Genomic DNA, 13,962 nt, shown 5'->3' with positions numbered 1-13,962 from the left:
TGGCATTTTCCAGCTGTGCTTCTCTTTCTCTTACTAAACACTTGTGTGTCAGCCTGTCTGTATAACCAACTAAACCTTTACACATTAAACACTTCTGTGTCAAACTTGCAGTAATGACCAAGTTATATTTTCTGAAAGGGATAATTAAGAGGTTCAGTGAAAACAGAGCTGGCATTTTTATATTTAGACAGACGTGAATTTAGTACAAGCTGATAGATAAACTCTACTTGTTGAAAATAAAATGATGGTGACATTTTCTATATCAGTTTTTTTGGCAAGAGGACAGGGACATCTTGCAGCAGGCCATGAAAGAGGGAATCCGTTTAGACGTTGCTCACAAATTCCTTCCTCTCGTCTAGCACAGAGGACATCAGTTGGAGACAAAACTCTCCTCAAGGAAAGCAAGGCAAAAGCAAGAAAGGAGAAGGCAGAATGTTTTTAAGAGATTCAAACAAGCAATTACCCGCAGCAGACCCCACCACACACTCAGGGAGATTATTTGAGCAGATGTCTCAATCGGCTGGCATCACACGCTTTCACCTGCTTAAATGGGGGGATACCAACGAGATGCAAAATCCTTCTACATGCACTTCTGTGTGGAACACTGCTCTGAAGCCAGGGGTGACAATTAAAAAAAAAGTCATTTTTCCTACTCCCTTTAAAAGGTACAATCAAGGCACAGAATGTATCCAGGTGTGAGAGGTGTCACACGTAGTTGAGATGAGCTATTGGGTTCCAAAAGCAATAACAAGTTGCCGCGCAGCCCAGCCCTGCCTCATCAGACATTTGAGAGGTGATCATTTGGATAAGCCGGGATAGGCTGTCTGCAACCCAAATTCAGAAGCAGCCATACTGCCAGAAAGAACCACCAGCAAAACACATGGAGTTAATAAAAGCAACAGAGAAATGTCAAATTAAAAACAAAAAGAAAACAAAACAAAAGTAGTAAATATTGCAAGTCCTTCCGTGGTAAACACACAATTAATTTCTGATGAGGATTAATTAATATTTGCAAAAAAAATATTGCTCATTCTCATTGTTCTTATCATGAATGTATCTGTCAGGAGACGCACTTCCAACAGTGTCTTTTGTCTTGCAGTGATGAAGAAAAGCATTCTAAACCAAATCAGACTGGAATATGTTTCCCTGGTGCTCTTCTTTTTAGGCTGAAGTGGAATATATCAGAGCTGTAAATTTGCTTACCCTTCTGTTCTGTACATGGAGCATCTCTCCAGAGGAATTTTTAGCACTCCATTATTTAAGCCCACAAAGAGCGACCTGTCGCTGTGCAGGATTTGGAGACTCTTGATTGCTTCCCGTTGCCCGTCAGGGAGGATCTGCATTTCCTCTAAATAACAACTCCTCAGGCTCCTGTTAGTGGTAGAAAGGGCCTTCAAGATGGTGCCATACTCTAACGGAACAAGAAACAAGGCACAAGTAAATCTTGGAGACACTGACTTCATTTCATACCTGCCAAAGGAGTGAAATGTTAATGTCATCTTCACGCGGCCGCTTTAAACCTAGCTCGGAGTCACCTGCTGCCCATGGTAGAGAGAGCTCCAGCTACACGGTTACAACCCCCAGCAGTTCTCAGACATCACAGAAACCGTCTGTGAATGCATTTTAATGGGAAACCAGAAGGATGTGCACCATCTGGAGATGGTTCCTGGAAATATTTCCCAGTTGGAGCACTGAGGCAGAAAAGAGTCTGGTCCCATTACCTGCAAGGTGACCTAAGACAGCAGGGATCATTCCTGGTGCCTTGAGTCTATATTTCTTTTGATTTATGGAGCAGATCGGTGTGATTTGATGCCATGACAAATGACAACAGATGCAGCAGCCCTGCTGGAAATCTCAGGCCTCCATAATGACTGCACGGGTCATGGATCTAATTGATCCTCTTCCTGGAAGAAGCCGTCCTGCCAGCTTGACAAGGGGATGTTATGGCATGAGCAGTACATACGCAGAAACATATAGGTTTGTATTCACAGTGCTCTTACCTAAACAATTAATAGATCTGATAAATTGTGGGAGATTTATGCTGGGGAAAAGGGGGAAACCACACCATTTCTTATTAAAACCCCAAAGAGGTGTGTCAGCCCTGATTGTTCCTGAAGCTTAATCTATTCCAATAACTTCTATATTGGTGCCAATGCTCAGCAATTTATAGTTGTGGGGCTCGCTGCTGTGTGAAGCTTCTTCCATTTAGGAGAGCCTTAAGTGTGGAACAAGACCGAGGCCCAAGTTTGAGTTTGGTTTGTCTCAGGTCTGGGTTTGTGTTCAGGGCTGCTTCTGGGCACGGCTGTCTCTACTGAAGCATTTGACCGGTTTAAATGTTTCAGATCCAGTAAAGCCTACTCTTCATCAGGGCCAGAAAGCAAACATGTGTAAGGAGGTAAGGTTAGGGCAGTGGACATTTCTACACAAATGATACGAGGCAGAAAGTATCCCAGCTTTCTCTCAGTCTTTGTAGGTGGGACTCCTCACTTAAAATACCAAGATACCAAAATGGCAGAACCATGTTGTATTTCCATTTAAATACAATCTTATCATAATCCATGTCCATGGAGGCTCCCACAGTGGGAATGTTATTAGAACACATCCAAGATGATCACTTTTGAAGTGGTGGTAAAAGTTGGATAAATTATGACACAATCCTGGAAGGTGGTAACACGAAAATGAGGCAATGACTCTGCATTCAGATGTGAGATTAAACTAACACTTACAGAGGCAATCCATCTTATTCTAAAGTCAAAGCTTCTGCAATAGAGGATAACAACATTATACCCAAGAGGCTGGCCATATGCTTTGATTAATCAAAGTATTTAATTTAACCTCTATCATTACTATGAATATGGGCTAAGACAACCATTTATAACACTTTGTCCTTCTTCAGCATCTTTCATTTATCCAAGATATCTGTGCTTTTCAGAAGAGGCAATGTGTCCTGCTAATTAGAGGATGGCAGTAGAAATCCAGAGACTAAATCATATACTTGATTCTACCACTGGCTCGCTATCCTACCACAAAAAAGCACTTGCCTCAGCTTCCCCATCTGCGTCACATTTCAGTGCATGCCCAATCCCGAAAGCACCGGGAGTCATACACCGGTAGGTACACGGAAGTGCAAAGAAAGAAATAATTAAAACCTTGGGCAAGCCTGGAGGGTAAGCATTATTATTGCTTATTTAGAATGAGTTATGTCATAGCACAGAAAGGCAACTTACGTGCACAAAACCACACAGCATTTCAATGACCTTTGCTTCTCCCCACTGTTATGTATTAGCCTGATGAGTTGAAACATGTTTTTATAGAAGGGAGAAAAATGTTATTGTTGTTTTTAAACACAATGTAGATTTATGGCCTGTTAACTTGGGACTCTGCCTCGAGTCCTCCATCCTGCTTTTAATTTACTCAGGCAAGCTAACTTCCATATAGTTTTGTGCCAAAATGATACTGAATGACAACTGTGTGACCATGTCACGACTGGGGTCCCAGGACTGCTAGGTCTACCAGCAAGTGGAGGGAACTTTCTTAAGCCCTGATGCTCTTACCTGTCCCAATATACATCACGTGGTAGAGCGTATCCTTCCCCTGAACAATATCAACCACCAGTTTGGAAAATCGAATGCTGTCCTGAGTCACGTATGGATCTACAGTCACCGGCTGCACGACATCATTCATCAGGAACAAGCGCTGCGCATCCTGCAGGACTCTCTCCGTCAAGTTCTCGTTAGGGCTGTCATCATTCAGCGTCCCACACTAAACACGGAAGATTGAACTTCAGCACCTGCATTTTCGCCCCTCTCCAGCAGCCCAAGACCAAACCCTGAAATTCTTCTTCTGAAACCCATGTCCTGTTGATTTCCTGGAGAGGTGGATCTGTGTGAGGGTCACAGAATCAGCCCCTTAACCTGATCACAGGTCCTTAGCACAGCTTTGGCCTGAAGCCCACTAAAAACACTCTCCCAGCTGGTCCACTGACCAGCGATGTGGTGTTTCCTTCCCTCGTGATTCCCTGGAGCCAGCACACTAGAAGGGCAAAAGGCATTAACAAACTGAGAAGGAAAATAAAGAATTAAAACTATCTGCATAAAGATTTAAAACTAGCAGTGGAGATAAAGTTTTCATGGTGATAAAACCTCGAAGCATTTCAAATAATCTTCCGACTCTACTGGGCATCTCAGTCTGTACAATGCACGAAAACTGGAGGCTAAAAAACCTGAATACTGGGTTAGTTTTGCATCACAGGATGCAACTCACCACACTGATTTTCTCTGATGTGCTTCCTTCTGAACAGACCCTTACAGCTTCATGTGAAGCCAGGCAGGTTAGCCACTAGCTCTCCCCTCCCCACACACAGCTCTCCTCTCCTCCCAGCAAATGGCGTGTCCATCCATCCATCCTCTACGACCAAGGGGTGCACAGAAATTGGATCCAATGCCCTTCAATTAATCCACAATAGGGGGAAAGAAAAGAACTCATCTTGTGTCTTTTAAACACCAGTGTAAGTCCTACCAGGTGGATAGAGCATTTTAAGGCCCAAGTTTCTATCTCACACTAATGTCTACAATTCAACATTTTCAAAAACCAATGCAAGATTAAACTCCTCATGCAGTTTTGTGGTCCATGTCTGTAGCCAGGGCTGGATCTTCACTCTTCCCCACAGTGCCATGCATGATGGGCAGAAGATTTATTACTCCAAAAGACAGCTGGGTGACTGGTTATTTATCCTGCCCAAGGCCATGGGAGTCAGTGGTACAACTAGAAATGCTGCCAACTCCCAGACTCAATCCATGGACAACTTTGTTTCTCACTAAGTGAAGCTCACACCTGAGTAATTTCACTAGAAAAAAAAAACCCACAAATTCTTTTTCTTCATTTTGGGTCCAAGTGTTTGGACTTTCCTTGGAAGAGAAGTTAGTATATTGTGAATAAGGATGTGGATTTACAGCACTCCAGCTACGGTGTGCAGATTTCACAGGTGCAAACTCTCCATATGCATCAAAGCAACTCTTTTTGGTGTGGCTGCCTTTCCGAGGAGCACCATGCAGTGCTTCTCTTACGACGTGCTAAAATGAGTTGACAGGAATTTAGCTCACATTTACACAGTAAATACAGATCCTAACGGCTGGTGTACTAAGCCCTACAATATTTTCGAGCTTATGTGACCTAGGTGAACAGGGTGAGAGTAATTCCTACCACCTATGAACATGGACACTTTTTTATCAACTTAAGCATCTTCCTGAGGAGCCAGACTAAGGAAATATCAGTGGCTTTTGATGTGTCCTCGGGTGGGTTTTAATGTTGGGTTTTTTTCCTATTGCAATGGTCTTTTTTAGTTCATGACTCATCTCACATCCTAGAGAGCTTTTAGATCTCTGTGTTCTGCTGTCTCCTATACTCCTTCTGGTTTACACTACTGTCTTGCTTTGGATGCTTTCCCCCCCACCTCACTTCCTTTCTAGAGCATCATTGAAGGAAGAGTCCCAGTGGCAGGAATGTCATTATTGGTTTTGTTTTCTGTTCTCATCAAGTCACAGATAATCCTTTTGGTCTATTGGCAGCCTGTGTGCTGACACAGCATCCCTCTGGTTTGGTTTTATTTTGTTTTGTTCCAATTTCCTGATTATCTGCACTGCCCTGATCCTCTATATCCTTCAGTATTTCTCCTTCCTCTCTGCAAGAAAAAAAAATATTCTGGCATGCTTCCCTCATCTTCCTTTGTGAACACCGAGGCAAAAAAATTAATTTAATTTTTTTTGCAATATCTGCCTCTTCTGTCACTAAATTACCCTTGTCATCTCCTGAAGGCCCTTCTCTGACCTCTTGTTCCTCCTGTACTTGAAAAACATCTTAATCTCTTCTTGCAATCTTGCTATTGTCTGCCACATACCTCCTTTTCCTTTCTTTATTTTCCTCTTACCCTTTTCTCTCCTCTTACTGCCACAGTCTTTGCACTCCACATTTTATCTGATACTCCTGGGTTAGGCCAGCAAGGGACAGAAAGCCCTTGATTCTCAGTTAACCTTAATATTCTATTTAAAATTAAAAAAAATTAAAAAAAAAGAAGAAAGAAAAAAAGCCTGGCCATATTTGACACGTCTGGGCCTTTGGCAAAGCTTTGCTTCTTGATTTTGAGTGCACCAAGCTGAGGGGGTGATCGAGAGCCCAAAGCTGTCCCACCTTGTACAGCCAGAAGCCCCACTCAGGTGCCATGAAGGAATTCAGGGGGAGAAATCAGGTTCCTCAGCAAGAACCCCAGCACGTCCCTGCCTGCAGTGTGGACCTGCCTTCCATCTGCTCTTGCTGAGATTTCAGGCGACTGCAGAGTCCCTTTTGGAAGGTCCCTGACATCACCAGCTTGAAGGCAGATGGCATTTGCAGGCAGCCTCAGCACCTTTGCCATAATAAAGGAGAGCCAGATCCACACAGTTGGGCTGAAAGGATTCACCATGGGAAGCGAGGACAGGAAGACAAGTCCACCCTCCCTAGGATTCCCCAGGTGGGAAGGGACTGAACTGTAAAAAGGTCTCATGCTTCAGAAGACTCAGGTTTGCTGGGGCTGTCACTCACATTATCTTCACCACACTGACTGAATCTGGGCATAAAGTGATTGCACTTGTTCTATCATTTTCAATTTGGCCTTAACTGATAATCCCATGGTCTCAATAACAAGTGGCAAGGAGTTCCACAGACTAAACTACTCATAAATTCAGAGAAATACAGTTTACCTTAACTGTGGGTCTAGCTAGAAAAATGAGCCCCATGCAAATCAGCCCAGTGGAGTGACAGAAGGTAAAAGAGATTGGAGTAAACTGGAGGGCAGCAGTAGTACCTGGAAATTAGGGATGGGGTTTAACGTTGGCAGCCAGGCTGATCTTGGGTTTTCTTGGTAACGGAAAGGGCCATTAAATGCCTGAGTAATGGCACTCAGATTGAAGGCACACACTGCTGAGGCAGCTATGCTGTTTCTGGAAAAGAGGAAAAAAAAAATCAATTTAATCATTAGAACATTGACATTTTCATCATAACAGACATCAAACTCCACTCAAATAAAATACATGTAAATTGCTAGGTAGATGTACAGTGATACCAATCTCACGAGAAGTAAAAATAAATAAATAACTTGTAAAATGCAGATGGCTTGCATGACAATTTTGAGAATGAATTTTAAGCGTGGTTTTAAAATGTCTGTGATTTAAGGGCCATGGAAGCAGTTCTGACAAGAAAGGTGAACACAATTTAATTTGCATGGATTATTTGTGTCTGGTTTTGTTTTTATTTTTTTTTAACAACCCATCTATCTCTATTGATTACAAACAACCTAATTTTTAATCTCTTGGTGTTTCTCAAGGTGAAATTCTGTTTCCACAAGCTCCTGAGTTCTTCAGGTATAAAATATATCCCCTAACACTACTTACACATATATATGTATAAAAATAAATACAGACATGCATACACATACATGCAGGGGAAGGGAAGGGGTGACAGTGCAAACCAGGCTGGTTGTTACAGCGACTCAGCATGCAAGAAGGTCTTGCTAATAAGTGAAAGCCTCTGTTTTCAATGATCACAGTTCAATTCTTTGTGTTCCCACCTGGGAGTAGCATCTGTCTCGGGAGGCACAGCTAGGAAAACACCATTGTAGGAAAGACTCTTTGGAAGGGCATTTGTTTTAGGGATGCTCCGCTGCCCAGTCAAATTCACACACAGATCTATCAGCCTTCACTGTCCCATTTTAGTCATGAAGGACCCATTTCTGCAAGGTCCTGAGCAGGCTCAGCTCCTTTTGCCTCAAGAGGGCTGGAGGGCACTTCCCAGATGGTGATGGCACCTCAGGCAAGCCAACCCAAAGCACAATGTTTGCTAAGTGGTGACCTGAAATTCAAACCTGCTCCCAGCTCTCTCCTTCCCCCCAGCTTTTTTTTTTTTTTTTTAAAGGAAAAGAACAACATTTAGAGAAAAAGATACCAGAATAAAACTAAAAATAGGGCTAGCACAAGAGACTGACTCGTCATGGTGCCTTTTAAATAACACAAGCCCTGCTGCATGTATCTTTCTGCTAATTAAAGCAATTTGAATTCTCTGAAAAGAATACATTTCTTTAACTAAACCAATAATTATACTCTCTTGCACAAAATTAAAAAAAAAAAAAAAAAAGCCTTGCTCCACAGACTGGAAAGGAGAAGAACAGATTCTTTCCCAGCATATTTCTTCCGAGCAACACACATCAGGAGGAACTTCTTCCTTTGCCTTCCCATTCTCTGCTCCTGCCCCTGCCCCTGCCCCTTCCATCCCTAGAGTGATGGAGTAGCTCACTTTGAACGTGTCAAAGCAACACCAGGTGAACCTTTCTCCACTTCTGCCTGAGCACCACTGACGGTGCGTGCTCACAGATGGCAGCTCTTAAGACAAAGGTAATGATGGATGACAAGTAAATGCCTTGAGGCACACATGAGAAAAAAAAAGAGAATGAGAAAGAAAATGAAAAAGGAAAAGAAAGAATAAAACACCACTAGTCTAACAAAAACAGCTTTTTTTTTTTAAAAAAAAAGAAAAAGATATTTTTAGGGCCTTGCTAAGGGCTCCACAGTTTAGTCCTTTCTCTTCGCTAGAGGAGAAAGGAAAGAGGTTTTTGATGAATCTGTGGCCCGTTTTCCATTTCATCTGTGGCCTGGCATATTTCCCATCCCTCCCTGTGAAAAGTTTGATCCCAGTCTCAAGCCGGTGACATCAACTTGTGCAGTTGGCCCATGTGTTGTTTCTGGTGTGAAGTGCAGCCTCCTTTATTCCCACCTCCTATTTCCTGTGATTAACTAGGTGGTTTAGAGAATGGTTAAGTTCAAGGAGCTTTTAACATTGTCTGCATTACCTCCCAGAAAAATTTTAATAAAAACTTCTTAAATATTTCATCGGTAGCTTCCCCAAAAAGCTCTCTTTCCACTGACTCAGCTGGGTATAACATGACATGAAGCAATAAATCTATATGTGGGTGTTACCACAACCACTAATACCCCTTGGTTATAAGATGACCCTAAATTCATTAAACATGATCCTTGCAAAATAAAAATACCTTTAAAGAAAAAAATCATAGTTTTATGGTGCATCGGTATTCTATTATAAAGAAATTCAGACTGGAGCATACATCAACCCTCTTTGGTATGCAGAGCTCGTGCAGCATGATATAAGTCCCAGTGGAAGTTAAAAGAATAATTACCATTATTTCTCTAGTCGGATGACAAATTGGAACATTTTCACTTTGAATTCTCAAAAGAACATCCTGTTGTAGACCCAAAACGCTACTTGATCTAACTTCAGCTATTATCGATAACTCATTTCTTCAATTACACAAACGTTACATATTGTATTGTTCTCCAAAGATACAAGAGATAAGATACACCCATAGTGTAAGAAGAGTGACTTAAGTGTAACCCAGAGGAGATGGGTAACAGTCATTATGTCTCACATTAAACCTGGGAGACAGAAACAGCAGACAAGAACTCTTCCAACTAGAGGTAGCCTATGTCTCCTCACTTATATTCCAAAACTAAACCAATTTGATAAATATAATACAGTTATTAATAATTTTGCCATTTCCAACTTCTGTTCTTGGCTGGATGAATGGACAATTTGATAGATAAAACATTATCACTATAGGCATCTGTTTGCAAAAAAATGCAATCAGGTGTCATCTCTGACTTCTGATGCAATCAGGTGTCATCTCAAATGCCCAAAGCAGTAGCCAGGTTTCGTATTAATGTTCAGGAAGTTTGGCTAGCATCCTCTAAATGTTTTCAGAGAATGACTCATGCTCCTTTGGATCGCAGGACAGATTTTCCTCAAAGTCAACAGTCAAGGTACAGCACTCAGCCATGTTTATTTTTTTTTCTAGTTGTTTCTCCACTGGCTCACTTTTGGCACGTTGGCAATGGTAGTGCAGAAACAAAACACGGAAGGATGAGAGTGGCCAAACACTTACCTACTTCTTGGCACTTACAGAATGGGAATAACATTCAGTGTCTGTTGACTCTTATAGTGAAACTCCCAACAGTGCTTTAGCTCAAGAAGTTGGGGCTGATGCTTTGTAACTTCAAACGGTGAAGTTCAAGCGCTGTCACACCAGTAAGTGACACATTAAAATAGGAAGGCCTGCATACTTCAGTGGGGCTTCACTTTCTTGGTTTGCCATGGGCTTCTTGGGAACAGACCCTTATTCATATTGAATAGTACTTCTTTGCACACAAAACCCACAAAGACGTTGGCTACCCAGCAGGAGAAATGCATTTTGAGCGTTTGTTGTGTGGAGTAACTAACTCAGATTTTCATTCTCTAGTTTACACATCAGGATAACACGCCCCTGGAGAACATGTATTATTGAAACTCAATACCACACAGACTGATTATAGCTTGAAACTTATCATCCTAGCCTCGGGCGTCAAAGAAAAAGTTATTTGAGCCTTCCTGACTTAAAAATATACATTATGAGTTTTTTAATATATTTTTTAATTAACTCTTCTTCTTTCTGCTTTCACAGCTACACTAAATCATTCCAATTACAAGTTTTTTTCAATATCAAGCCAAGAAAAGGTGATTATGAAGTTTCAGAAATCATGCCTCCCCTCAGAGTTCCAAAGCTGCTTTTGATTTGTGGACCTGATACAGTCTGTAGTGGAGGTACAGTCCCCCTTGGAAATGGCAAATGCTGTATAGCCCGCATGACCTTGCTTCTACAGCAGTTTATGTTGATTTCAGTCTAGGCTGTTGTGATCCATCTGTCTCGTTCACCTCCTTCCAGCCCTTCTCTCCCAAGCATATGTAACCTGTCCATCTCATGGGCCAGCCCCAATGTTCACACCATAGTGTCAGATCATCCAGGCAGTTAACCTGGTTGAAAATTAATTATGTTTTTCTGTTGGGTCATTTTTAGACTAGTTCTCTGAACTACACAAGTAGCATTGCCACTACAAAAAGTCAGAAGTCTGTCACAGCCCAGGTTTATATCAAACTGCACAGTCACCTTTTATGGACCCTAGGAATCTATGAACCATTAATTAAAACCACTGTTCTAAAGGCTATATCGCTGGATGGATAACACAGTCCTATCCGTTCTTTCATGTTAACCAAAGGATTGTTCAAAAATGAGTGTTCAGACTGTCTAAGAAATCAGGATATTGACAGTCTCAGACTTCTGGGGATTAGAGGAAGGGCAGTAAAACCAGTACAACTTACACATTAGTAGTGAAGACACCATAGATCAGATCTTGCTCAGGAAGGTAGAAGGTGCTTTGCAATTCATTATAATAGAAAGGAATTTCTCCAGCACGGGAGCAGTTCAGCCTGGCCTTCATGAAAGTTGTCCATGTGTCCTCCAGCAAAAATCTCCCTCCAATATCATTTTTGCAAACCCTTGCCACACGAGAATACACGGTTTTCCCACAGTCATGTTCTACCGCATTCTCACGGAAGAAGAAGTAAGTGAACAAACCGATGTCATAGGCAGCAATAAAGTTGGGCTCTGAAAAACAAACATTTGAAGAGATTTATATAGGTCAGAAATCAATCTGTGCTCACTGACTTGCCCATTGCCTTGCGCCACCAGCTCCCTTTACACAGGCTGTCGAAGCTGGGACCACGGGGAGCCTGGAGTCAGCAGATGACATAAAAACAGTAGATGAGAATAATGATTTATGGGGATATAGTTCTAGTTCCGTTTTTCAGATCTTGGAAAGGCTCCATTGTTTCCCCACTTTATTGCCAAAGCTGCTACTGACTTCACTGAAAGCAGAGTTCAACACCTTGCATATGCATGACTGTTCTCTATACGTATACTCATTTTACAATATAAAGCCTTCCCATTGGATTCCTTCACCTATTCACTTCTGAAGTGCACCTTATAGTGAGTTAAATATGCTGCGTGCATCCGCCCGATTCCCCAGACTGCTGCACTGAAACACTCAACCTACTCTCCCAGCACAATCACATCTGGCTTTTATCATGAAGTCTTTCCAGCTTCTAGGCACAAAAGATTATCTTATGTTCGTAAAACAAAACCATGCCACAGACTAACAGCATCGAAGCAAGCTCTCCTTAATTTTTGTTCTCCTAGAATTATTGCTATTATTTTCACCAGAATTGAAAAGAACCTGGAATTGGTTTTGTAGTGCATATTTTAATGGGGTATTTAACAAAGCTTTAAAGTGTACGGTCTTTTATTCCAACAGTTTCTTTGGCAAAGGGAAAAGATTGGCCAATGAATAATATTTGACTAAACAAAAAACCACGTTGGTTTTATACACTGCATTTACAATATTCACTTCTGGGCAATGTTCAAAGGAAGAATGAGAAAGGAAAGTACAGAATTCCTTTAGGGCTGAAGCCTAGGAGTGAAAGGAGAAGAGAGTTGTGGTGGAGGAAGAGGAGGGTAGGGTGACTCTGCTGCAGGCAGGTTTGGGAGGCAAAGGATGGTACAGAGGGGAGGGCACTGCAAAGCATCTCCCATCAAACGTTCTCCTTCAAACAGGGGCTCTTAAAGGGACAGTTGTGCTCACCAATCTGACCTTCTGTCTAACATGAACCAGAGAATTTCACCCTGTAATTCCACCATCAGGTCCTGTAACTAACAGGTGAATTAGACCACATCTTTCGAAGGAGATCTGATCTTGCTGGCCAGTGTCACGCGGCTTTACATCCATCACTTTCCTCAGTGACTTGTTCAAATGACTGAAGACTGCTCCAGCTGCAACCTGTACTTTTTCCATTTGACATTATGTGGTTTCAGCTTCCAATCACAGGCTCTTGTCATGACTTGACTGCTAGATTAAAGAACTTTATCCTGCCAAAAATCTTCTCTTGATGTAAGTACTTCCATATCATGAACAAAACACCTTTTATCTCCTTTTCAGAAAGATAAATAAATTGAGCTCCTTAAGTCTCTCACTGTGAGGCAGGCTTCCCTAGCTTCAAATCACTCCATGGCTCTTCTCTGAATCATCTTCAAGTTTTCTGTTTCTTGTTGAAAAGTGGCCAGAGCAGGATGAAATTACTCCAATGTCACCAACGCTGCACAAGGTTATAAATCCAAGAGTCATGTTAGCTTTTCCAATCACAGAACAGAAACTCAATTTCTGTTTGTCTTTCCTTAAACTCCTCTGTTCCAACGTGACTTCTGTCTGAATTCTTCATTTGTGCACAGACAAGAGGCACATATTTCTAGTGACTGTATATGGGTTATGCTGCTTCTTGGTCCTAATTCACAGTCTTGCCTGATGACACCCTTTTCCCACAACTCTGTATCTCCATACTGACTTCAATATACCTGCAGACACCTAGTTCAGTCTCACCGAGCTCTAGAGAGTGCACAGCCCCACTGCTCCTGTCTTTGATTGAAAGGTCCTGAAATCCAATGGAAAGATAATGAATATCTGGTCAACTCACCTGGGTGAAAGGAGGGGGGGTGTGTGAATATTGTGGTCTCCATCACTACAGTCTGCTCAGACAAGATGTGCTTTGCCCCAGCCAGAACGTGTGGACTCAGTGCAGGAATTACTTGTTGAAATTCTATAGCTTGCTTGATATAGGGTATTATCACACTGGGATAACATATGCTTTTCATAACTATAAATCCACAACAACGTGGGTTCATGTGGAACATAATGTGCTGTGAAATTTCTCAGTTTTGGACTGATCTTGCACTGAAACCAACCACCTTCAGCTGAGTCAGTGGAAGCAGAGGGTGCTTAACACCGTGCAGAACTGGGTCAACGATGTGATGCTTTAAGGTGGTTTTGATCTTCAAATCTTAGAGAAGATTTCTTGTTAAAAAGATGTATTTGGTAGTCTAACAAGACAAAGACCCATATAAGTAGGCTTTAAGACCCATTTTCCATATTCTAAATGAACTTCTCTAAAATACTTCCAGGCTATTTTTAAATGTCGTCTAAGCTGCATCGATTATCGCAC

At 41.8% G+C, this 13,962-nt stretch overlaps 1 protein-coding gene across 4 annotated transcripts in view; it reads right to left on the bottom strand.

Moving 5' to 3' along the window:
* The window catches only part of SEMA5B (sema domain, seven thrombospondin repeats (type 1 and type 1-like), transmembrane domain (TM) and short cytoplasmic domain, (semaphorin) 5B), a 200,742-nt gene that overhangs the window by 58,102 nt on the left and 128,678 nt on the right, over positions 1-13,962 (bottom strand). For all 4 annotated transcript variants that reach the window (XR_001411741.1, XM_014940038.1, XM_014940027.1 and 1 more), the window contains exons 9-12: positions 11,233-11,518; positions 6,839-6,974; positions 3,555-3,762; positions 1,204-1,411 (exon numbers count right to left, since the gene is read on the bottom strand). Coding sequence is in view for 3 of the 4 variants with exons in the window: in XM_014940038.1 (XP_014795524.1) it covers positions 1,204-1,411; positions 3,555-3,762; positions 6,839-6,974; positions 11,233-11,518 (838 nt within the window). In the remaining variant the exon portion in view is untranslated. The remainder of the gene's footprint in view (positions 1-1,203; positions 1,412-3,554; positions 3,763-6,838; positions 6,975-11,232; positions 11,519-13,962) is intronic.

This window comes from Calidris pugnax, unplaced genomic scaffold, assembly GCF_001431845.1.
Source record: "Calidris pugnax isolate Ruff unplaced genomic scaffold, ASM143184v1 scaffold21, whole genome shotgun sequence".
Taxonomy (NCBI): domain Eukaryota; kingdom Metazoa; phylum Chordata; class Aves; order Charadriiformes; family Scolopacidae; genus Calidris; species Calidris pugnax.
Note: the sequence above shows the minus strand (reverse complement) of the source record. Positions and strands in the feature narration are given on the sequence as shown.